Consider the following 25,422-nt stretch of genomic DNA (forward strand, 5'->3'; position numbering starts at 1 on the left):
TTACTTTCTCCATGTTCTTCCATCTTCTACTGTTACAATAAAACTGCTCTGACATAGTGACCAATGACCCCTTAGCTGCCAAACTTAATACTTTTCAGGCCCTTTGACTTTTCTATAGCCTGATATGATCAATGACTCTTTCTTTTCTTTCTCTTTTTTTTTTTTGTTTCTTTTTTTGAGACAAGGCTTTACCCTGTCACCCAGACGGCAGTGAAATGGCACGATCATGGCTCACCTCAGTATCAACATCCCAGGCTCAGGCATTCCTCCCACCTCAGCCTCCTGAGTAGCCAGGACCACAGGTGTGTGCCACCAAGCCTGACTAGTTTTTTTGGTTTTTTGTTTTTCTTTCTTTTTCTTTTTTTTTTTTCTGAGATGGAGTTTCACTCCTGTTGCCCAGGCTGGAGTGCAATAGCACAATCGCGGCTCACCACAACCTCTGCCTCCTGGGTTCAAGCAATTATCCTGCCTCAGCCTCCCAAGTAGCTGGCATTACAGGCATGTGCCACCACGCCTAGCTAATTTTGTATTTTTAGTAGAGAAGGGGTTTCTCCATGTTGGTTAGGCTGGTGTTGAACTCCTGACCTCAGGTGATCCCCCGCCTCAGCCTCTCAAAGTGCTGGGATTACAGGCATGAGCCACCTCGCCCGGCTGATTTGTTTTCATTTATTTTTGAAACAGAGTCTCGCTCTGTCACCCAAGCTGGAGTACAATGGTGTGATATCAGCTCACTGCAGCCTCCACCTCCCAGGATTCTTGTGTCTCAGCCTCCCAAGTAGCTGGGATTACAGGCGTGCACCACCACGTCAGGCTAATTTTTGTATTTTTAGTAAAGACAGGAGTTTCCCTATGTTGGCCAGGCTGGTCTCAAACTCCTGACCACAGGTGATCCATCTGCCTGGGCCTCCCAACATGCTAGGATCTACAGGTGTGAGCCATTGCACACAGCTAACAACTCTTTTCTTGAAGCATTCCTCTCTCAACTTCTCAGACACTAGTGTTTCATTCCTTCTGCCTGACTCTTTGCTTCTCAGTCTCCTTACATCGTTCCTCTTCCTCCACTATCTCCCTATACACTATTTTCCACTCCCCTTCCCCACTTCTTATGCCGGCCCTTTTTCAGTCTTACTCAAATCATTTTCAGCATGTGGTCTCATCTACTTTTTAAAATATCTTCATTGAGGTACAACTGACATACAATAAACTGCACATATTTAAAACGTACAATCTGAAAAATTCCAGCATATGTATACACCCCTGAAACCATCAGCACAATCAAGACAAGTGAACATAAAAAGCTAAAAAGCCTCTCCCTAAACAACCACTGATCTGCACTAGTTTGCAGCTTCTAGAATGTTCTATAAGTAGAACATACAGTATATACTCTTTTTTCGTTTCCCTTCTTTCATTAAGTATAATTATTTCGAGATTCAGCCATGTTGTCATTCGTATCAAGTTTGTTCTCTTTTTTTTTTTTTTTTTTTTGAGACAGGGTCTCATTTTTTTGCCCAGGCTGGAGTGCAGGAGCACAATCACACCTCACTGCAGCCTTGACCTCTCAGACCCAAGCAATGCTCCCACCTAAGCCTCCCAAGCAGTTGGGACTACTGGCTCATGCCACCACACCTGGCTAATTTTTTAAAAATGTTTTGGCTAATTTTTTAAGTTTTTTGTAGAGACAGGTTTTCAGTATGTTGCCTAGGCTGGCCTGGAACTCTTGGGCTCAAGTAATCCTCCCACCTTGGCCTCCCAAAGTGCTGGGATTACAGACACAAGCCAACTCACCCAGCCAGTTTGTTCCTTTTTGTTGCTGAGTAGTATTCCACTGTTTGTCTGTATCACAATTTGCTTATTCATCCACCTGCTGATGGACATCGGTTTCCAGTTTTTGACTGAAAAGAGCTGCCATGAACATTCATGTATAAGTCTTTGTATAGGCTTCATCTATATTTATGGCTTTACTCACACATCTAGAAGTTCCAAATCTGCTTCATCAGATACCAACAACAAATAGCCAGTCAGAGAAGTTCACTTGAATAACCCAAAAGGACTTTTAAGTCAACAAGTCCAAAAATCATCTTATTATGCCATTCCTCTCTCCAACCTAAAAGCTTCTCCTACATTCTCTATCCTGACTAAAGACGATCAAGTCAGAAACAAGTCTATTCCTGTTCCATTACCATTCCCCCAATCACTCAGTGAGTTACCAGGTCCTGTCATTTTGCTGTGTAAACATCTTTCAAATAAAATCCACATCCATATTTCCATCCTTGTTCAAATGCACCCTTAATTCAAATGTATATTATCTCTTGACTGGACTATTAAACTAGGCTTCTAACTTTTCTCCTCATTTCATGTCTCATTCTTCTCCAAACCATTTTCCATTCTATGGCCAAAGTGAATTTTCTAAAATTCAAATGTGCAGTTACTCCCCTACTTAAAACTTATTGGCTGGGCTCACCCTGTAATCCCAGCACTTTGGGAAGCTGAGGCAGGCAGATGGATGGAGCCCAGGAGTTCAAGACCACCCTGGGAAACATGGTGAAACCACAACTCTACAAAAAATACAAAAATTAGCCGGGTGTGGCAGTGTGTCTGTAGTCTCAGGAGGCTGAGGTGGGAGGATCACTTAGGCCCCTGAGATGGAGGTTGCAGTGAGCCAAGATCGCATGACTGCACCCCAGCCTGGTGAGACTGTCTCAAAACAAACAAACAAAACAAAAACAAACAAACAAAAGAAACTTTATCAGTGGCGTCTAATTACCCAAGAAAAAATTAAAATTCCTTAGCTTAACATACATAAAAACTGTCCATAAACCAGTTGTCTCTCCAGACATGCCCTGCCACTTTCCATCACGTTCTAATTTAGTCTTTTCTGATTATGTCATTTACCTTTTTTATTTTCCTTTTTTGAGACAGATTTTTGCTCTTATTGCCCAGGTTGGAGTGCAGTGGCGCGATCTCGGCTCACTGCAACCTCCGCCTTCCTGAATTTCAAGCAATTCTCCTGCCTCAGCCTCCCGAGTAGCTGGGCTTATAAAAGCCCATCACTACGCCCAGCCAATTTTTGTATTTTTTCGTAAAGACGGGGTTTCACCATGTTGGCCAGGCTGGTCTCAAACTCCTGACCTCATGATCTGCCCACCTTGGTATCCCGAAGTGCTGGGATTACAGGCGTGAGCCACTGCGCCCGGCCCTGTCATTTACCTTTTTAACCTGAGTGTCAAGGGCAATACCTGTTCTATAGTAGACATGATATATTTGTGCAATAGGTAAGATAGGACTTAGACTCATAGATGCGGTGAAACAGATACAGTGGGACATTCCAGCCGCATTCAGGAAAAGTAGCAGTACAGACTGGCTAAAGCAAAAAGGAGACAAAAGATTATGGTAGACAATCCAGTCAGAAAAGCAGGATGAAGCCAGATATCAATCGCTGTCAATTCCATGCTAAAAAGTGTGCACTTTAGCGTAGGCTGAACTCAAAAGACATGAACAGTTCTGAACAGGAGTGTGACATGTTCAGAAGTGTCCTATAACTGGTGAGATCTGAAAAACAGAAGGTGAGGTGGGGGGCAGTGAACTTAATTAAGAAGTTATCACAGTAGTCTGAGAAAGGAGACTCAATTAGAGAAGCTGGAGGAGGGAACAGACTAGAAGAGCATGCCAAAGGGAAATGAACATACAGGCTCTACCTGAGTGTGCACTACTAATACAAAGAAGCCAGAGATGACCCCAACATTTTAAACCAGTCAAATGTAATAATAAAGTCATTAATCAAGAAGAAAAACTGAAATGACTGGTGGAGGAGAGAAGTCATAGTTTCAGTTTGTGTATCCCCTCACCTATTTATTCAAATTGAGTGCCTACCAGATGTCAAGCACTGTATGTATGGGGAATAAAATGAGGGTAAGATATCAAGCCTGTTCTCAAGGAGCATCCGATCTAGCTACAGGCAAGTAAATAGGAACTTAAAATTCAGAGAGCTAGAATAGGGTGCAAAAAGAAAACAAAAGAGTAATATCCAATTCAGCCCTGATGATTTGAGAGTTCAGGTTGAGTGAGTCTAGAAGGATGAGTAGTGTTGGACCAGGCAAAGAAGGATGAAGGGACTAGAATATCCAAAGAGCCTCAGGTAAGAGTAAGAGAACACAAGTTGGATGCATCTACAAATAATTCAATAATAAATCAAAGGAAGAAATCAAGATATGGAGATATCCACATGAAATGTCCAGCAGGCAGGTAAAAACGTAGGTTTTGAGCTACCAACAACATATCCAGATATGAAATATACTGTATTTTCAACCTTGTTTAGAATCATTGTTAGTGGATATTTAAATAAGAATTGGAAGAACCTTACATATCAGCTAGATTATGTACACTTCCACCTCCTCTTATCACTTCTACTGCAAAAATATTTCTAGCTTAAAGTCAAAAGCTGGTTTATGTAAATATGCAAAAAGGACAAGTGGGGGCTGTGGTAAGGTGGAGATACACGACCTGTCTAAAGAAGGCAGCCATTTACTCACCTCCAGCAGTTTAGTGCCTCGCTTGAATACAGACCCTAAATGACAAGACCTTCCTATTCGTCAAGAAAAGCAGAAAATTCAGATTTTATGTAATATCTCCCATTTTCAAATATTAGCAACTAATTACATTTGAAAATAAAACCACACTGTGCCAGCCAAACAAAATGCTTCTGTGGACAGATTCCAGCAAGGGCCACCAGTGTGGCAGAATTAAAACAAGGTCTGTCAACTCCTACAATATTCTTTCCACTACTTCAAAGAATTCTCAGCTGATAGCTTGGTGATTCCCTAAGAAAGCAGCTGTTTTTGCCTCTAAGCAAAATGGCCCCTATTTGGCAATACTTTATGAGTTCCTTTACAGATTTTTAAACAATTTCCCTGTCTCCTCTTACCCTATCCGGACACCAGCTTCTAGCATCACAGAGACGTCCTACACCCATTCCATTGCAAGCTGAGAAGTCAAACTTGCAAGTAAAGCAAAAGTAAGGAGTGAGAGCCTGATGGGATTTCTAAGGAGTAAAGTATGTAAGATACATGGCATCTTTTTGGTTTTCTTTAAAAAAATAAAAAAAAAATACATAGATGTTTGTGACTAGTCAGACACTTGAAGGGGAAAATGTCCGTAACTTAAGTCAGAAATATATGAGCAAATACTCCTGACAAACCAAATAGTTTCCACTGTAAGACAGCAAGAGGGACAGGAGGAGAACAGGGCAAAAGGGAAAGTAAAAGTTACTGGCCTTTGAGAAATATCAGACAGCTTTTAATGTTTAGCATAAAAGGTACAACATTAATCTCCATTCTTAGTAGAAGCAGTTAGCATGAAACATTCTTTAAGCAGCAAGAAACTGGAATTTAGAAACACTATTAGAAGAGTAAAGCAATCTTTACAGAAAAGGTAAATGAAGAAAAGGAAACAAAAATAGTCTGGTAGTCACACTGCTGCTTTAGAAGCTTTAAAAATGTAACAACACTTCCTAATTATACTAAAACATTTAAAAGCACAGATCGGGGGTATGTAACAATGTAGCAAACTTAAACATACAAAGGCTAAAAATTCTTAACCAAATGACAGCACCAAGTTTCTAACGCTGCAAAAACAAAACAAAAAAACCCCGAAATTGGTAGCATGTGCACCGGCCCCTGTTAATCGGAGGAGCGGGGGAAACCAGGAGAATGAGGAGTGATTGCTGATGGCGAACAGAGCAGGCCACGTTACTGCTGGCAGGCGAGCTCGCAATTCCTTTGAGCAAGCACTACGGCCAGGGCATTCTCGAAAAGCCACTAAAACGAGCGTACTGGACACCTAAAACGGCAGGCTGACAGCAGCTCCGCGCTAAGACCGAGAAGGCGGAAAAGTGGCCTGCTTTGACCTCCGCAGAAAACTGAGGCTCCTGCAACTGTTGTCTTGGAATCAAAGGGCAAAGCATTCACCTCTCAGGGGTTGGATTATTCGGATAAACTCCCGCCAGCTCCCTGCGGCCTTCCCACACACCCGGTGGATGTCAACACCGAGAGCCAGCCGTATGGCGAGCCTCTCCGTGTGCGCCGTCCTTCTGGAGACGCGGCGAGACCGGGAAGAAAGACAGCCCTGCGCGCGCCCCGCCTCCCCAGCCCTTCCCCAGCGCCAGCCCGGCGCCCGCGCTGGGGTGCTGCGGCCGGGAAGCGGGGTCCCGCGTGCTCCTCACCTTTTTCAGCGCAGGCACCAGCAGTCCCCGCCACTTGGGCGCGTTCTCTTCGCTGAAAAACTCGTATGGCAGCTGCTGCGCCTGCATGGTGCCCCCGGGGCGCCTCTGGGCGGGGAGAGGGGCGGCGGCGGCCGGGCCGGGGAGCTGCGAGAGGGCGAGATCGCAGCACGGAACAGGGCCGCGGCCCCACCGGACGGCCCGGCCCCCTCCGGGCGCCGCGCAGCCGGGCTAGCCCTGGTGAGGGGGCTGGGGGGCGAGGCCCGCGCCCGGCCACACACCCGACACGGGTACCAACTGTGGAGAACGAACGCGGCCCGGAGGCGGCGGCATCCCGCACCACCGCCCCGGGGCCAGGCCCCCCGCGCCTCCTCCCCGGCCCGCCGGCGCCGCCCGGGGCTGCCCTCTGCCGCGGCCGCCGCCCGCCCGCCCGCCGGGGCTGCACTCTCGGGCCCGGCCTGGCCCCGCGGCGGAGCTGGCGGCTGGGGGAGGACGTGTGGAGGTACGCTCCGGCCGCGGCGCCCGCTCTGCTCAGTTGGTACCCCGAAACGCAGGAGCCCCGGGCGGGGCTGAGCTGGGGCGGGGGTCTCGCGGGGAAGGGGAAGGACCCGAGGTCGTTGTTGGGGAATCTGGCTGCCCTGAGGTGCCGCCGCAGCCGCCGCCGCCGCCGCCGGTGTAGCGTTAGAGCTTCCTACTAGCGAACTGAACCTGCTCGCTACTGAGCATGCGCCGCCGGGCTGGGCTGGTTCGCTCCGGGTTTTCCGGCTCCCGGTGAAGGAGGAGGGAAGCTCGAGAGAGAGAGAGGGAGGGCGCCTGGCCAGGCTGTTGCTGCGCTCCTGGGGGCTGCAGGGGAGGGGCGAAAGGACCCGAGAAGTCGAACCCTGGCAAAGTGGAGCCTGCAGGGGTGGGTGATAACTAGGGTAAAGAGGCTCCCCATTGTGTGGTCTGGCCGTGAGGGCTCCCACCCCTCTCGGAATCCCTGGGCCCTTCGTTTCGGAAAGGGGTGTGTGTACTTTGTTCCTGAACACGAAGATAAGGACTGCCCAGAGCACGCAATGTATAGTAAACAGACTGGACAAAAGATACAGGTGCTCTGTCACGAAACCTACTGCTCAGTATCTGCTGAGTAGTAGAAGTGATTGCAGTGTTTCTAACTGGTCTTTCCACAAAACCAAGAATAAAATGTGTACGTGTAGTATTGATTTTGTGTGTATGTTTTAGATTCCCTCTGTTCATCTTTTAAACCCACTCCAGATATGAACTCCAATAAACACTTTCCTCCAGTGGATATCGAGACCTCTTCTACAGCTCCTAGAGCACTGCACTTACGCCCTTCTCAGGGCGTTCAGTCTATCGTGTTTTGTATCTTTTGAAGTTCTTTCGACTAGATAATATACTGGAAGGCCGATCTTTTTCACCAGGGCCTCTACACAGAACAGGCACTCAGTGAATATTAGTGGAATGCTAAAGGAGCAGTATTTATAAACTGTCCCTCCAGGCCACTGTTTGTTTATAATAGGGGCACTTTGTGGCAGACACCTTATGATTTATCATTAATTATCACTTTTTGAGTATCATCTCATTTAATCCCCATAGCAACCCTATTATTTTCATTTCACCGATAAGGCAGTTTAGAGGAACTAGCCTGGGTTAAAGCTGACATTGTGTCCTCCTATTCCTGAGAACAGTAACCAGGATCAGGCAAACGAGAAAGGTTCAGTGGTTCTTAATCTTTACAGGACCTCTTTGAAAATCTGGAAAAAACTCTTAGGTTATTTCCTTTAAAAATATACAGGCCGGCCAGGCGAGGTGGCTCATGCCTGTAATCCCAGCACTTTAGGAGGCTGAGGCAAGTGGATCACCTGAGGTCAGGAGTTCGAGACCAGCCTGGCCAACCTTGTGAAAACCTGTCTCTACTAAAAATACAAAAATTAGCAAGGCATGGTGGTGGGCGCCTGTAATCCCAGCTACTCGGGAGGCTGAGGCAGGAGAATCGCTTGAACCCGCGAGGCAGAGGTTGCAGTGAGCCGAGATCGTGCCACTGCACTCCAGCCTGGGCGACAAGAGCAAAACTCCATCTCAATTAAAAAAAAAAAAAATATATATATATATATATACACACACACACAAACACACACACACACACACACACACACCCGGGTCCGGCGCAGTGGCTCGTGCCTGTAATCCCAGCACTTTGGGAGGCTGAGGCGGGTGGATCACGAGGTCAGGAGATCGAGACCATCCTGGCTAACACGGTGAAACCCCGTGTCTACTAAAAATACAAAAAATTGGCCGGGCGTGGTGGCAGGCGCCTGTTGTCCTAGCTACTTGGGAGGCTGAGGCAGGAGAATGGTGTGAACCTGGGAGATGGAGCTTACAGTGAGCAGAGACTGCGCCATTGCACTCCAGCCTGGGCAACAGAGCGAGACTCCGCCTCAAAAAAAACAAAACAAACCAAACAAACAAACAAGAAATCCATCCATAAATCCTCCAGATAAGAAGACATGGAGTCTAGCTCTGTCGCCCAGGCTGGAGTTCAGTGGCACCATCTTAGCTCACTGCAATCTTCGCCTGGCGGGTTCAGGTGATTCTCCTGCCTCAACCTCCTGAGTAGCTGGGATTATAGGTGCCTGCCACCACGCCCAGGTAATTTTTGTATTTTTATTAGAGACGAGGTTTCACTGTGTTGGTCAGGCTGGTTTCAAACTCCTGACCTCGTGATCCACCCGCCTCGGTCTCCCAAAGTGCTGTGATTACAAGTGTCAGCCAACGCGCCCGGCCAGCCCTCTTCAAATATTTAAAGGGTTGTGATATGGGGGAAGAGATTGGTTCCAAACGAACCAAGATCAAGTCTGTACCCCAAACTATTGTTTGGCTTCCCATTGCTCTTAGAATATATTTCAAACTTCTTACCGTACCCCACAAAGGCGTGCATCTGGCTCCTGCTCACATTCTCAATGTTTTCTCACCATTCACAACCTTGCCTCACCACACTCCAGTCACAGTAGCCTTCTGTCTATTCCTAGAAAACAACCACCTGCCTAAAAAACATTGTTCTTCTCTCAGCCTAGAACACCTAACTGTTCACTTGGCTGGTTATAAACATCACCACTTCCAAGAGGCCTTCTCCGATCACTCCAAGAAATTCTCACCTGTGTATTTCTACCATATGTTCTTTTTATTTCCTGCTAGCACTAAATCAGATCAGGCCTCTATTTTTGGTTGTTGGTTTCCCTCTTGTCCCCAACAATCTTTTTTTGAGACGAGTCTCATTTTGTCGCCCAGGCTGGAATGCAGGCGGAATCTTGGCTCACTGCAACCTCCACTTCCCAGGTTCAAGTTATTTTCCTGCCGCAGCCTCCCGAGTAGCTGGGACTGCACGCGCACGCCACCAAGCCCGGCTAATTTTTGTATTTTTAGTAGAGACGGGGTTTCGCTATGTTGGCCAGGCTGGTCTCGAACTCCTGACCTCAAACAATACACCCACCTCCGCCTCCCAAAGTGCTGGGACTACAGGAGTGAGCCACCGCGCCTGGCCGAGACCAACAATCTTTGTGCGCTTCGTTCTTCATCGGTTTCAATCGTATCCCCAGGACCTACAATGCCTCCACACAGTAGGTAGCAATAAATGTTGTCGAAGGAGTGAAATTTGCATGCAGGAAACTTTCAGGACTACCTAATCAACGTTGTTCCCAGGAAACGGGCGATTTTCGAGGTGTGGTAAAAACCGTACATTCACTCACTCGGGCTAAGAGGTTGGGCATGTTGACCTCTAAGGTCCCCTTCAACTCCGAATCTCTGATTTGACTGCAAAGAAAAACAAGCCCTAGAAACATAAATTACAGCCTGGGCTGGGCTTGCTTAGCGGCCAGGACAGGTTTTCACTAGCATGGCCGTTTGGGCCGCAGACAGGGCAGGTAACTGGAGAGAAACTGCCGTGAAGAGACTCAGTGCTTCGCAACAGGGAGACCTAGAGGGAGTGCCAGGGTCAGCCCCGCTAAAGTCAAGAAGCACCCCATCACCCCTGTACTGTTTGCCTGTTGCCTTTATCTCTTGGGACAAAACAAAACACCTATGGCCATTCAGCAAGAGAAGACAACCGTGCGGACTCAGAAACGTACAGACGTGTAAGCGCGTGTAGACGTAAAATTGTCCCCCGCACCAGCCCGACAGCTTTTACCACCGACGGCTGCGCCCTGGCGCAGGCGCAAAGGCTTCTTTTTGCTCCCCTCCTCTGCTCTGAAGAGCCTCACGCCACAGCGGACGTGACGCACGGAGGCGCGTCCAGGCAGAGTAGCCGAAGCCCGAGAGGGGCGCGTCCAGGCTGGCTAACCGAGTTCCGAGCGCGGCGCATCGGGGTAGGGCGGCGAGGACGGGGGCGGGGTGGGCTTTCGGCCCTTCAGTGTGCCCCCTGCAGGTGGATGTGCAACACTCCGCGCCTTTGCCTGCCCCGCTGGCCAGGACGCGGTCACCTGATTCTCTGCCTTGCTGCAGCCACAGTGATCCTGCTGACGCGAACTTCGGACCCAGCTACTTACTTTTCTGCTCAAGAACTCACACTGGCATCCCAGGATAAAGTCCAAAGTCCTTAACCTGGTATTCATGGCCTTGCACAATCGGGCCGCTACTTATCTTTCCAGCTGTATCTCTCACCTCAAAATGAACTGCTCTTGCGTCCTACAAACACATCACTTCTGTCTCTGTCTCCTTATGCTATTCAGAATGCCTGTCGCCTTTTTTCTGTAATGCCGCCCGCCACAGCCACACCCCAGCTCCCAGATATACGCCCGCGCTGGAACTCTTATCCACCCTGCGCGCCCTCAACTCAAATGCTACCTTTTCTCTAAAGTTTTTTTTTTTTTTTTTTTTCAGCCGCCATTCAGGATTCCTTCCCTTGAACTTCAGAGCCGAACAGGTAGAAGGAACAGCAGTTTCAGCCATCAGCAGTTAAGGTCCTCTCCCCTCCAGAACATATTCACCCTCTGTCTTTTCCTCACCTTCTGTCTTTCCAATGCCTCCTTTTAATTTCACTCCTCCAAAAAAGATATCTCCAGGAAATACACCAGAGAAAATAGTGACTGAGAAGAACACTGGATGCCAACCCTTTACTCACATTTAGCTAATACTTTGAGTCGCCTGCCCTCTTCCTCCCTCTCTTTTTCCATCCCTGCCTTTGCAAAGATGGTACAGTTAGAAGAGATTATCAGAGGTTCTCCAAGATATATGGGACTATTCCTCGCACTTCTTTTTCGGGATTTCTGCAGGGAGCTTATAGGATATGCCCAAGTTTATGTTCTAAGAGAGAGGATAAGACTTTTTGCAAAAGTCTCTTTCCAGTTGATTCAAGTTGTAATAGCTCCTCAAATTGATCGCATCCAAATGCAATGTGACTTTAACGAAATTCCCAACAGGAATTGTCATGGAATTTGACAAACTCATTCTTAAAGGTATATGGAAGAGCAAAAGGCTAATTCTCCTGTAAAAGAAGAAGGTAGGGGAACTTGATTTACCAGATGTGAAAACTGATTACATAGCTAAAGTAATTAAAACAATGGATGTTAGTACAAGAACCTACAAACCAATGGATCAGTAGACAGCCAAATATATAGAAACCTGATACTGTAAACATTGCAGATAAATAGGTAAAGGCTATAGTGTTCAATAAATGAAATAATGTACAATAGATAAATGCACATAGAAAAAATATACTCGTAAGTCCCACCCTACACAAAACAATCCCATTGGATTGAAGAAAGTGCAAAAAGCAAAATTATAAAACTCTGAGAAGAAGGCTGGGTGTGGTGGCTCACGCCTGTAATCCCAGCACTTTAGGAGGCAGAGAGATCATGAGGACAAGAGATCATGAGGGCAAGAGATCGAGACCATCCTGGCCAACATGGTGAAACCCCATTTCTACCAAAAATACAAAAAAATTAGCCGGCCGTGGTGGCGCACGCACCTGTAATCTCAGCTACTCGGGAGGCTGAGGCAGGAGAATCGCTTGAACCACTGAGACGGAGGTTGCAGTAAGTTGAGATCGCGCCACTGCACTCCAGCCTGGGTGACAGAGCGAGATTCCTATTCAAAAAAAAAAAAAAAAGGCCGGGTGCGGTGGCTTAAGCCTGTACTTTGGGAGGCCGAGACGGGCGGATCACGAGGTCAGGAGATCGAGACCATCCTGGCTAACACGGTGAAACCCCGTCTCTACTAAAAATACAAAAAACTAGCCGGGCGTGGTGGCGGCGCCTGTAGTCCCAGCTACTCGGGAGGCTGAGGCAGGAGAATGGCGTGAACCCGGTAGGCGGAGCTTGCAGTGAGCTGAGATCCAGCCACTGCACTCCAGCCCAGGCGACAGAGCGAGACTCCGTCTCAAAAAAAAAAAAAAAAAAAAAAAAAATCTGAGAAGAAAATAAGGAATATCTTTTTGTTGTTGTTGTTGTTGTTGTTGAGACGCAGTCTCGCTCTGTTGCCCAGGCTGGAGTGCAGTGGTGTGATCTCAGCTCACTGCAACTTCCGCTTCCCGGATTCAAGCGATTCTCCTGCCTCAGCCTCCCTGAGTAGCTGGGACTACAGGTGTGGTCCACCACACCCAGCTAATTCTTGTATTTTTAGTAGAGACGGGGTTTTGCCATATTGGCCAGGCTGATCTTGAACTCCTGACCTCAGGCAATCCGCCCACCTTGGCTCCCAAAGTGTTGGGATTATAGGCTTGAGCCACCACGCCCTGCCTAGGGTTTCTTAAATAAGACAAAAAATACAAACCATAAAGGAAAATTGTGATAAATTTTACTTCATTGTGGCAAGGTGCATACACGAATATAGATAATCTTCTTGTATATATGTTACACACACGTACCAAAGGAAAAGGAGTGGTAAAGGTTACAATTGGCCAATATATAGGACAAAGCTATTCACTGATAAATCTGAAAAGGACTATGAGACAGTCTCAGAAATGCACTTAAGAAAAAAAAAAAAAAAAGTCGTGGTGGCTCACGCCTGTAATCCCAGCTTTTTTTTTTTTTTTCTTGTTGCCCAAGCTGGAGTGCAATTGTGCGATCATGGCTCATTGCAACCTCCTCTCCCAGGTTCAAGCAGTTCTCCCGCCTCAGCCTCCGGAGTAGCTGCGACTACAGGTGTCCGCCACCAAGCCTGGCTAATTTTTATATTTTTAGTAGAAATGGGGTTTTGCCATGTTGCCCAGGCTGGTCTCGAACTCCTGACCTCAGAGGATCCACCTGCCTTGGCCTCCGAAAGTGCTGGGATTACAGGCGTGAGCCACTGCACCTGGCCAAAAAAAAAAAAAAAAAAAAAAATTGTTAATCTTAATTATAGGTCAGAATGGGAAGAGGCTGAGATTAAATACTAGTAGAAAACAGTTTAAAGACAATTCAAGCTGGGTGCAGTGGCTCATGCCTCTAATTCTAGCACTTTGTGAGGCTAAGGTGGGAGGATGTTGAGGCCAGGAGTTCAAAACCAGTTTGGGCAACACAAGGAGACCTCTGTCTCTACAAAATTTAAAAAATTAGCCAGGCATGGTGGTGTGCACCCATAGTCCCAGCTACCCAGGAGGCTGAGGTGGGAGGACTGCTTGACTCCAGGAGTTTGAGACCAGCCTGGACAGCATGGCCAAACTCCATCTCTCAAAAAAAAAAACAAAAAACAAAAATTAGCTGGGCATGGTGGCACTCTGCCTGTGGTCCCAACTCTTGGGAGGCTCAGTAGGGAGGCTCACCTGAGCCCAGGAGGTTGAGGCGGCAATTAGTCATGATCACACCACTGCACTCCAGCTTAGGTAACAGAGTGAGACCCTGTCTACTGCACCCCCGCACCAACCACAAAGGACTTCTTTCTCAACTGCAAGAATTGTGTGATTTAGTTGACAACCTCCAGCTGTTAATTCCTTTAAGTGTCTGTTAGCTTTTGAGCCAAGGTCATACTTTTTTTGAGGCAACCCCAGGCAGTGACTCAGCAAGATGGTGGAACAGAGCCTAGCCATTTTTGCCCTATGCAGAACTTCTCTAATGGTAATCTTTGCTGGGAGCTCCCTATCGGGCTGGCTGAGTCTTCATCCGATCTGCATAGTGGTCTGATGACTCCCCGACCCAGTTCTTCCTCCTTTTTCTTCTTATGAATGTTACTCTTCAATAAGCCTTTTGCTCTTTTTTTTTTTTTTTTTTTTTTTCCTTGAGACGGAGTCTGGGTCTGTTGCCCAGGCTAGAGTGCAGTGGCCTGATCTCAGCTCACTGCAACCTCCACCTCCTGGGCTCAAGCGATTCTCCCGCCTCAGCCTCCCAAGTTGCTGGGATTACAGGTACCTGCCACCACATCCGGCTAATTTTTGTATTTTTAGTAGAGACAGGGTTTCACCATGTTGCCCAGACTGGTCTCGAACTCCTGATCTCAGGTGATCTGCCTGCCTCGGCCTGGCAAAGTGCTGAGATTACAGGCATGAGTCACCGCACCGGCCGAAGCCTTTGAATTGTTTTTTTTTTGTTGTTTATTTGTTTGTTTGTTTCCTTTTGAGACAGAGTTTCGCTCTTGTTGCCCAGGCTGGAGTGCAATGGCGGATCTCGGCTCACCACAACCTCTGCCTCCCAGGTTCAAGCAATTCTCCTGCCTCGGCCTCCCGAGTAGCTGGGATTACAGGCATGTGCCACCACGCCTGGCTAATTTTGTATTTTCAGTAGATACGGGGTTTCTCCATGTTGGTCAGGCTGGTCTCGAACTCCCGACCTCAGGTGATCCACCCGCCTCGGCCTCTCACAGTGTTGGGATTATAGTCGTGAGCCACCGCGCCCGGCCGCATTCCTCTTTTTTTTTTTTTTTGAGACAGAGTTTCGGTCTGTGGCCCAGGCTAGAGTGCAGTGGCCTAATCTCAGCTCACTGCAACCTCTGCCTCCTGGGTTCAAGCAGTTCTCCTGCCTCAGCCTTTGCAGTAGCTGGGACTACAGGTGCGTGCCACCATGCCTGACTAATTTTTGTATTTTTAGTAGAGATGGAGTTTCACCATGTTGGTCAGGCTGGTCTCAAACTCCTGACCTCATGATCCGCCCACCTCGGCCTCCCAAAGTGCTGGGATTACAGGCGTGAGCCACTGAGCTCGGCACCTTTTGCATTCTTTTTTTGTTGTTGTTTGTTTTTGTTTTTGTTTTTGTTTTTGTTTTGAGACGGAGTCTAGCTCTGTTGCCCAGGCTGGAGTGCAGTGGCCGGATCTCAGCTCACTGCAAGCCCCGCCTCCCGGGTTCACGCCATTCTCCTGCCTCAGCCTCCCGAGTAGCTGGGAGTACAGGCGCCCGCCACCTCGCCCGGCTAATTTTTTTTTGTATTTTAGTAGAGACGGGGTTTCACCGTGTTAGCCAGGATGGTCTCGATCTCCTGAACTCGTGATCCGCCCGTCTCGGCCTCCCAAAGTGCTGGGATTACAGGCTTGAGCCACCGCGCCCGGCCTGTTTTTGTTTTTTGAGACGGAGTCTCACTCTGTCGCCCAGGCTGAAGTGCAGTGGCGCGATCTTGGCTCACTACAAGCTCCGCCTTCCGGGTTCACACCATTCTCCTGCCTCAGCCTCTCAAGTAGTTGGGACTACAAGCGCCCGCCATCATGCCAGGCTAATTTTTTCGTTTTTTTTTTTTTTAGTAGAGACGGGGTTTCACCGTGTTAGCCAGGATGGTCTCCATCTCCTGACCTCGTGACCCGCCCACCTCGGCCTCCCAAAGTGTTGGGATTACAGACGTGAGCCACCGCACCTGGCCGCCTTTTGCATTCTTAACTCCAGCTCAGCATCTGCTTCCCAGGGGACCCAACTGATTTGTATATATATATTGTTTTATAGGATAACAACTAATATTTTTAATTATGATGAATCCATATAAATACTTCAAATTTATTGATTATAGAAATATATCTATAATTTTCCAAAGTGATTTTTCTTTAAAAAATGTGGAGAAATTGATGTGGCTCTGAATCTATAAGGAAAGAGTTTGCAGTATACCATCATTTTGGCTATGTTTCTTTCCTTTTTTTTTTTTTTGAGACGGAGCCTTGCTCTGTTGCCTAGGCTGGGGTGCAATGGCACAATCTTGGCTCACCACAACCTCTGCCTCCTGGGTTCAAGCAATTCTCCTGCTTCAGCCTCTTGAGTAGTGGGACTACAGGCATACGCCACCATGCCCTGCTAATTTTTGTATTTTTAGTAGAGACAGGGTTTCACGATGTTGGCCAGGGTGGTCTCAAACTCCTGACCTAATGATCTGTCCACCTCGGCCTCCCAAAGTGCTGGGATTACAGGCGTGAGCCACCGCGCCCAGCCTTGGCTATGTTTCTTAAACACAGTTTACTTATGATAAATATAGCTCAGGCATCTATATTTCATCAGACCTATTATTTTTTGACTGCTTCTGACAGACACCCTCTTTATTTTTTGACCAATAAATGACCAGCAACTGTAAAAAAGGGAAAGAGAAAGAAAAATACAGAAACAAAATAACACCTCCCATCATCCCTTGTGCAACAGCTCATTTCCCAAAATCTTTGAAAATTACTTATACATGCATGATTTATGAAGGGAACGCCAGGAACACAGTTTCATAAGGATTGTATTAAAGGTTTCTCTCCCCGAGGCAGAAACATTGCTTCTTCAGAATTGTTTTCCTCTTAACCTCTTTTCTCTAAAACTGAAAAAGTTTGCCTTGATTTATGGGGTATAGAGTTTTTGTTTTCTTAAGTCTAACATAGAAGTTAAAACAAAAACAAAACCTTGGGATGGAAAATAGTAACGGTTAAAGAAGAATTGAATTTTAATTTGCTCAGCTGATCAGGCAAAAATGGGTTTTCTTACTACTGAGACTACAGTTCTCATGAAATATTTCATTATAATATTCCTTTGAGTTGTTTATTGATTTAGTTCAGAGAATGTGGAACAGAGGGAAAGAGGACTGAAATGAAACCTGTGTGCTGAATAAGTCTAGTGCATTTCTTATAAATTTATTCCTGGTTCTTATCAAGTTTGTTGTCATTTGAAGTGGGATTTTTAATCTACATTTCTACGTGATTATTGCTGGGTTAAAGAAAAAGTATTTTGTTCATATAGTTGGCTTAAATCTGGCCATTTTAACTTTTCATTAGTTCTAATAGTTTTCTTTCTGAAATAACGTCTCTGATTCTCTACAAAATACAATCATTTTATATGCAAACTATGATATTTTGCCTTCAGCCTTTTTATAAATGCTGGAGGATTAGAACTTAGACTAAGGATTCAGGAGCAACTCCTGGACCCCATTACTACTCTGCCTTGACCAAAATTGGGAATGCAGCCATCACTGATGTTGAAAGCTGCTGAATCAGGAAGTCATCTGCCAAATTAATAAGCTGCTGCACAACAGCTGGCTGCAGACCATGCCACCTCTGCCACAGTCTACCCCAGCAAAGCAGATCCTCTTGATATCACCTCTGTCTACATGTGACTCAGTTTCAAATCAGTCTCAACAAATGCTTCTGTTTCGTGGGATGCAAATCACATCACAAGCCCTAGCCACAGGAGAGTCTAGAAAATGTAGTTTTTTAAGCTTCTGCCTGTATGTTCATTCTAGAGCATACTAATATGCAATATCTGCCATAGCATTCTTTAACATATCTAGAAAATTTTCTATTTCTTTTTAAAAATTGTGATACAGGCTGGGTGAGGTGGTTCACGCCTGTAATCCCAGCATTTTGGGAGGCCAAGGTGGGCAGATCACCTGAGGTCAGGAGTTTGAGACCAGCCTGGCCAACATGATGAAACCCCGTCTCTACTAAAAATACCAAAAATAGCTGGGCATGGAGGCACATGCCTGTTATCCTAGCTACTCGGGAGGCTGAGGTGCGAGGATCACTTGAGCCTGGGAGGTGGAGGTTGCCCCATGATCGGAGATCATGCCACTGCACTCCAGCCTGAGCAGCAGAGCTAGACTCTGTTTCAAAAAGAAAAGAAAAAGAAAAGTGATCAAATACACATAACACAAAATTTATCATCTTAACCTTTTATTTTACTTTTTTTTTTAAGCTAGTCAGGTGAAGCAGTGGGAGTGGAGAAGGAACAAAGAAATCTGTAACTAGTTGTACTCAATTAGTTGTATACACTACGTCACTCAGACCAGCCCTTAACCAATTTAGAATATATAGTTTAGTAGTGTTAAGTATATCTACATTATTGCATAATCAATCACAAGAATTATTTTCATCTTGCAAAACCGAAACTCTGAACCCACTGAACAACAACTCTCCATTTCCCCTCCCCCACCAGGCCCTGGGAACCACCATTCTACTTTCTGTTTCTATGAATTTGACTACTCTAGATACCTTGTATAAGTAGAATCGTACAGTGTTTGTCTTTTTGTGACTGGCTTGTTTCACTTAAGGTTGAATAATATCCTCAAGCTTCATCCATGTTGTAGCATGTGTCAGAATCTCCTTCCTTTTTAAGGCTGAATAATTTTCCATTGTATGTATATAACACATTTGTTTATTCAGCAGATCACTATTCATCCGACATGAATAAATCTCAGATCACTGTAACCTCAGAGACTTGGGTTGTTTGCCCTATTGTGAATAATGCTGCTATGAACCTGGGTGCACAAGTATTTCTTTGGGATGCTGCTTTCAATTATTTTGCATATGTATTCATCCTTCTATTTATTTTGATCTAAGAGCTGTCAAAAGGAAAAGCTGCTGAATGTTATGAGATGATTTTTCAGTATCTATAGCAGATTGTTTTTTTAAGATGGCCATAGTATCTCCCATTTCACATGCTTGACACTGTCTCTATTGCTTCCACCAAAACTGTCATCTGTGGACTGACCAAGGAACTCACTTCAGAGCTAAAGAAGTGCAGCAGTGGGCTCATACTCATGGAGTTCACTGGTCTTACAATGACCCCATCATCTTGAAGCAGCTTGCTTCATAGAATGGTGGAATGGCCTTTTGAAGATGCAGTTATATTGCCCATTACATGACAATACCTTATAGAGCTGGGGCAGAGTTCTCCAGAAGGCTGTATATTCTTCTGAATCAGCATCCAATATATGGTACTGTTTCTCCCAGAAATAGAATTCATGGGTCCAGCGATCAAGGGGTGGAAATGGAGGTGGCAGCACTCACCATTACCCCTAGTGATCCACTAGCAAAATTTTTGCTTCCTGTTCCCAAGACATGCTCTGCCGACCCAAAGGTCTTTAGTTCCATAGGGAGAAATGCTTTAATCAGGAGACACAACAATGATTTCATTACATTGTAAGTAAGACTACCACCTGCTCCCTTTGGCTGCCTTAAGACTCTGGGTCAACAGACCAAGAAGGGAGTTATGGTGTTGGCTGGGATGATTGATCTGGACTACCAAATTGGATACTCCACAATGCTGGTAAGAAATAATATGTCTGGAATACAGGAGATCCCTTGGGGTACCTCTTAGTATTACCATGCCCTGTGATTAAAGTCAATGGGAAACTACAACTCAAATCAGGCAGGGCTTCAAATGGCCCAGATCCTTCAGGAACGAAGATTTGGGTGACCCCACCAAGTAAAGAACTATGATCAGTTGAGGTGCTTACTGAAGGCAGAGAGAATACAGTATAGATAATAGAAGTTAACTATAAACAACAGCTACAACCATGTGACCAGTTATAGACTCAAGGATTATAATTGTCAAAATAATTTCCTCCCTATTTTGTTAAGAATACATTTGTGGCCAGGTGCGGTGGCTCACACCTGTAATCCCAGCACTTTAGGAAGCTAAAGCGGACAGATTGCTTGAGCCCAGGAGTTTGAGACCAGTCTGGCCAACATAGCAAAACTCTGTCTCTACTAAAAATACAAATATTAGCTGGGTGTGGTGGTATGTGCCTGTAGTTCCAGCTACTCAAAAGGCTAAAGCAGGAGGATCACCTAAGCCAGCAAGGTATAGGTGACAGTGAGCCAAGATTGTGCCACTGCACTCCAGCCTGGGCAACAGAGTAAGACCCTGTCCCCCACCCCCAAAAAATACATTTGTGTGTATATATACACATATTAAGCAAAGGCAGGTTTTTTTCCCTCCTATTCCTTTATCATGTAAGATAAACTAGCTGTTTTAACTTTATATCTTCCTATGTATGTATGTATGTATGTATCTATCTATCTATCTATCTATCTATCTATCTATCTATCTATCTAATTTTTTTTTTTTTTTGAGACAGAGTGTCACTCTTTTGCCCAGGCTGGAGTGCAGTGGCACCATCATGGCTCACTGCAAGCTCCGCCTCCTGGGATCATGCCATTCTCCCGCCTCAGCCTCCCGAGTAGCTGGGACTACAGGTGCCCGCCACCAAGCCCAGCTAATTTTGTTTTTGTATTTTTAGTAGAGATGGGGTTTCACCGTGTTAGCCAGGATGGTCTGGATCTCCTGACCTTGTGATCCACCCGCCTTGGCCTCCCAAAGTGCTGAGATTACAGGCGTGAGCCATCGCACCCGGCTATATCAATATTTTTAAGTATTCATAATTTTATATCATGATATTTAAATTATGGAATATCAGGAGAAGAGTAAACATCACTCAAGAACTTTACCTCCTCTACTGGAGAAGGGACTAGTGTGTTTTCAGTTGTACACAGGATAATTGTATCATGTTAGGTGGAACTATGACCTTGTTATTGCCTGCTTGCCTGCCTGCCTGCCTGCCTGCCTTCCTTCCTTCCTTCCTTCCTTCCTTCCTTCCTTCCTTCCTTCCTTCCTTCCTTCCTTCCTTCCTTCCTTCCTTCCTTCCTTCTTTCCTTCCTTCCTTCTCTTTCTCTCTTTCTTTCCGACAGGTTCTCACTCTGTTGCCCAGGCTGGAGTGCAGTGGCACAATCACAGCTCACTGCAGCCTTGAACTCCCGGGCTCAAGCAATTCTCCCACTTTAGTCCCCAGTATCTGGGACCACCAGACCTGGCTAATTTATTTTTATTTTTATTTTTATTTTTGGTAGACACATGGTCTCACTATGTTGCCCAGGCTGCTCTGGAACTCTTAGGCTCAAGAGATCCTCCCACCTCAGCCCCGCAAAGTGTTAGGATTACAGGAGTGAGCCACCACATCCAGCTTGTTATTGTCTTTATTTGAAGATTAAATATGGCTTAAGGAGACGCATATGGTTCAGAAGTATTTGACTTTGGCAAAATAATAATAATTAAAATTTTGAAAAGGAGACATGTGTGTGACAAGTTGACAAGGGGTGGACTTGTGATGGTAATTTTAGGTGTCAGTTTGACTGAATTAAGGGAAACCTAGACATCTGGTAAAACATTATTTCTGGGTATGTCTGTGAAGGTGTTTCTGGAGGAGATGGGCATTGAATTAGTGGATGAAGTAAGGAATATCTGCCCTCATCCAACGTGGGCAGCCACCATCATATTCACCAAGGGCCCCGATACAACAAAAAGGCAGAGGCAAGGCAAATGTGTTCTCTCTTCTGGAGGTGTGACCCCATCTTTTGCTACCCCTAAGCATCAGAACTCCAGGTTCTTGGGCATTCCAACTCTAAGACTTCAACCAGAAGCCCCTAGTTTCTCAGCCCTTGGCCTCAGGCTGAGAGTTACGTTATTGGATCCCCTGGGTCTCAGGACTTTGGGCTCAGACTGAATTATACCACTAGCTTCCCTGCTTCACCAGCTTGTAGGCAATGTATCATGGGACTTCTCAGCCTCCGTAATTGCATGAGCCAATTCCCATAATAAATCTCCTCTCGTATGTATATTATTGGTTCTGTTTTTCTAGAGAACACTGACTGACTAATACATATCCTGTTTTCTTGAACCTAGGAAGATCTCTGTGACTGCCTGGACAAATAAGTACTGCAGAAGGGCTACTACGTTATTTATGAGGCTGGATCATAAAAATGCCATACACTTCCACCTTCTTCTCTTGGAATGCTCATTCTTGGAACCCATCAGTCATGCTAAGAGAAAGCTCAGATGAACCCCTGGAGAAAGCACCTGCAGAGGCCACGTGTAAGTTTTCCATCTGATAGCCCAGCTGAGGTCCGAAACAATATCTAGCGTCAAGTACCAAACAAGTGAATGATACCTCTAGATGATTCTGTAGCTCAGCAATCAAGTCACTCCAGACTTTGAGTCTTTTTAGCTGAGGCTCTAGACATTGTGGAGAGATAAATTGTCCCTGCTGTGCTCGGTTCTGATTAGTGACTCACAGAATCTATGAGTAGAACCCACTGGTTACTTTATGCTACAAAGTTTTCAGGTGGTTTGTTACACAGCAATAGATAACTGATAACAGCATCTGATGATATGATCATTTGGTAATTCTTTCATCATTTAATGTAATATTTAAGCACTTGTGTATTCCTAAAATAAACTGTTCTTGCTCATGTTGTATTATACTGTTGATAAACTTTTGGGTTTAGCTACTAATATGATGGAGATAAAATATTATTATTTCAAAACAAAGTTGGGGCCAGGAACAGTGGCTCCTGCCTGTAATCCCAGCACTTTGGGAGGCCAAAGCAGGTGGATCACTTGAGGTCAGGAGTTTGAGACCAGCCTGGTCAACACGGTGTGAACCCTGTCTCTAGTAAAAAAAAAAAAAAAAAAAAAAAAAAAAAAAAAAAAAAAAAAAAATTAGCCAGGCGTGGTTGGGGGTACCTGTAATTCCAGCTACTTGGGATTCTGTGGCAGGAGGATCACTTGAACCCAGGAGACAGAGGTTACAGTGAGCCAAGATAATGCCACTGCACTCCAGCCTGGGGGACAGAGTGAGAGCCTATCTCAAAAAATAAATAAATAAAAATTAAAAAAACAGAGTTGGTGTTAACTGCTTCTGCCTTCTAAGGGGGTAATATAATTCACATCAGAGGTGAAATGAATATCAATAACTCTCCTGCTTTCAGAGCAATCTCTTGCTGTCTTTTCTTCTCTTTAGCTTAAATTTCATAATAATAATAATAATTATTATGCGTTTGAACATACTTTCCAGTTCCTTGCCTCTCTCCATGTGCCACACTCGCCTTGCAAAAAGTCCAGTCTCAAATAACGTCAAACATCCACTAGTTCTGTGTGTGGACCTGTGTACCCAAGCATTGCTAGAGAATCGTACAATTGCACCACTGGGGGTCACCTTAACTTCCTAATCTCAAGCCTCAAAGGGGTGCTCAATATCACCCAGAAATCTACTCTATACATCAATCTTCAGCATTTCCTCTTTTCTTGTACCTTATTTCCCATCCATTTCCAAGTGCCTTTTTTCCTGATCTTGACTTTTACTTTATTGAGTAAATCAAAATCATCAACCTGGAGCTCCCTCATATTGCCATTACCTTCTGCTTCATTCTTGGTTTTGTTTGTTTGTTTGAAACAGTCTCACTCTGTCACCTAGGCTGGAGTGCAGTGGGGCAATCTTGGCTCACTGCAACCTCCGCCTCCTGGATTCAAGTTATTTTCCTGCCTCAGCCTCCCCAGTAGCTGAGATTACAGGCATGTGCCACCATGCCCTGCTAATTTTTGGATTTTTAGTAGAGACAGGTTTCACTATGTTGCCCAGCCGGTCTCAAACTCCTGACCTCAAGTGATCTGCCCTCCTCAGCTTCCCAAAGTGCTGGGATTACAGGCGTGAGCCACCGCGCCCAGTCAGTTTTTTAACTTTTAGTAGAGATAGGATCTCACTATGTTGCCCAGGCTGGGCTCCAACTCCTGAGCTCAAGCAATCCTCCCACCTCAGCCTCCCAAAGTGCTGGGATTACAGGCATGAGACACCATGCCAGGCCAGCTCTCTGTTTCATTCTTCATACATAGGCCATGCTGTAATGACCCCATGCTGCCTTTTTCAAATAATTGCTTTGGCTGTGGGGAAAGGATATTAGCAGTTTTGGAGCATCGCACATCCCAGGTACCTCACTTACATTTTATTTTGTGAGACAGGTGTGAAGATCCCCAATTTTCTGAGGAGAAAACTGAGGCCCAGTGAATGTAAGCCCTCTGTCCTACTTATATCACCCAGTACAAAGCTGTCAATAAACTCCAAGCTCAGCTCTTGCTTTACTCCATCCCAATGGCTCCTCCTGTCAAGGACTGTATGTACATTGCTGTTTCAGATTTATCTTTTTGAAAAACGAGAATGTTCACAAGAGGCAAGTTCCAATATCTTTGGTTTTTTAATCTTTTGAGGGACATCAGTGTGTGAGGCTATTGTCAGGTCCAGCTGGGGCTGATGGCAGGCTGTGACTTGAAGAGGTCCCCTTGCTCAATCCCTTTCTTGTTCATCAGCATTTTGTTTTTAGGAGGTAAGTATGATCATTAGTCACTGTTCAACTCTTACCCTTAAAACTCAGTGCTAGAAAAATGGATCCTTGACCTACGTTCATGAAACCAAAAACACATTTCTGTGTTTGTGATATATGCATTGCATGTTCCACTGTATGTTCGGGCACCCCAAAAAAATGAGACCCAGGCCAAGCACGGTGGCTCACGCCTGTAATCCCAGCACTTTGGGAGGCCGAGGCGCGAGGATCACAAGGTCAGCAGTTCCAGACCAGCCTGGCCAACATGGTGAAACCCCATCTCTACTAAAAATACAAAAATTAGCTGGGTGTGGTGGCACATGCCTGTAGTCCCAGCCACTCGGGAGGCTGAGGTAGGAGAATAGCTTGAACACGGGAGGCGGAGGTTGCAGTGAGCCAAGATCCTGCCACAGCACTCCAGCCGGGAACAAAGCCAGACTCCATCTCAAAAAATAATTAATAAATTAATTACATTGAAAAATGTGGCCCATGCTAAGTTAACACCATCAGAGGAAAAAGAAAAGGCTATTTTGTACAATGTTGTAAACTTTTAAAACTATGAAATATTAAAACATGGCCGGGGGCGGTGGCTCACGCCTGTAATCCCAGCACTTTGGGAGGCCGAGGCAGGCGGATCAAGAGGTCAGGAGATCGAGACCATCCTGGTTAACACGGTGAAACCCCTTCTCTACTAAAAATACAAAAACAAACAAACAAACAAACAAAATTAGCCGGTCGTGGTGGCGGGTTCCTGCAGTCCCAGCTACTCAGACGGCTGAGGCAGGAGAATGGCGTGAATCAGGTAGGCGGAGCTTGCAGTGAGCCGAGATCGCACCACTGCACTCCAGCCTGGGCGACAGAGCGAGACTCCGTCTCAAAAAAAAAAATTAAAACATCTTCTCGGCCGGGCGCGGTGGCTCAAGCCTGT

At 45.8% G+C, this 25,422-nt stretch overlaps 2 protein-coding genes across 6 annotated transcripts in view; one reads left to right on the forward strand and one right to left on the reverse strand.

Moving 5' to 3' along the window:
- LOC105465416 (SOS Ras/Rac guanine nucleotide exchange factor 1) overlaps nucleotides 1-6,935 on the reverse strand; it is a 155,695-nt gene extending 148,760 nt beyond the window's left edge. For both annotated transcript variants that reach the window (XM_071076554.1, XM_071076553.1), the window contains exon 1: nucleotides 6,218-6,935. In XM_071076554.1, coding sequence (XP_070932655.1) covers nucleotides 6,218-6,304 — 87 coding nt within the window. In that variant the 5' untranslated portion in view covers nucleotides 6,305-6,935. The remainder of the gene's footprint in view (nucleotides 1-6,217) is intronic.
- LOC105464882 (Rho guanine nucleotide exchange factor 33) overlaps nucleotides 1-25,422 on the forward strand; it is a 278,945-nt gene that overhangs the window by 233,619 nt on the left and 19,904 nt on the right. For 2 of the 4 annotated variants that reach the window (XM_071076555.1, XM_071076557.1), the window contains exon 19: nucleotides 22,024-22,558. In XM_071076555.1, the coding sequence (XP_070932656.1) occupies nucleotides 22,024-22,180 (157 nt within the window). In that variant the 3' untranslated portion in view covers nucleotides 22,181-22,558. Of the gene's footprint in view, nucleotides 1-22,023; nucleotides 22,559-25,422 lie in introns of those variants that run through there. The other 2 variants (XM_071076556.1, XM_071076566.1) reach the window with 2 other exon arrangements.

The sequence above is a fragment of the Macaca nemestrina genome, chromosome 13 (genome assembly GCF_043159975.1).
Source record: "Macaca nemestrina isolate mMacNem1 chromosome 13, mMacNem.hap1, whole genome shotgun sequence".
In the NCBI taxonomy this organism is placed as follows: Eukaryota; Metazoa; Chordata; class Mammalia; order Primates; family Cercopithecidae; genus Macaca; species Macaca nemestrina.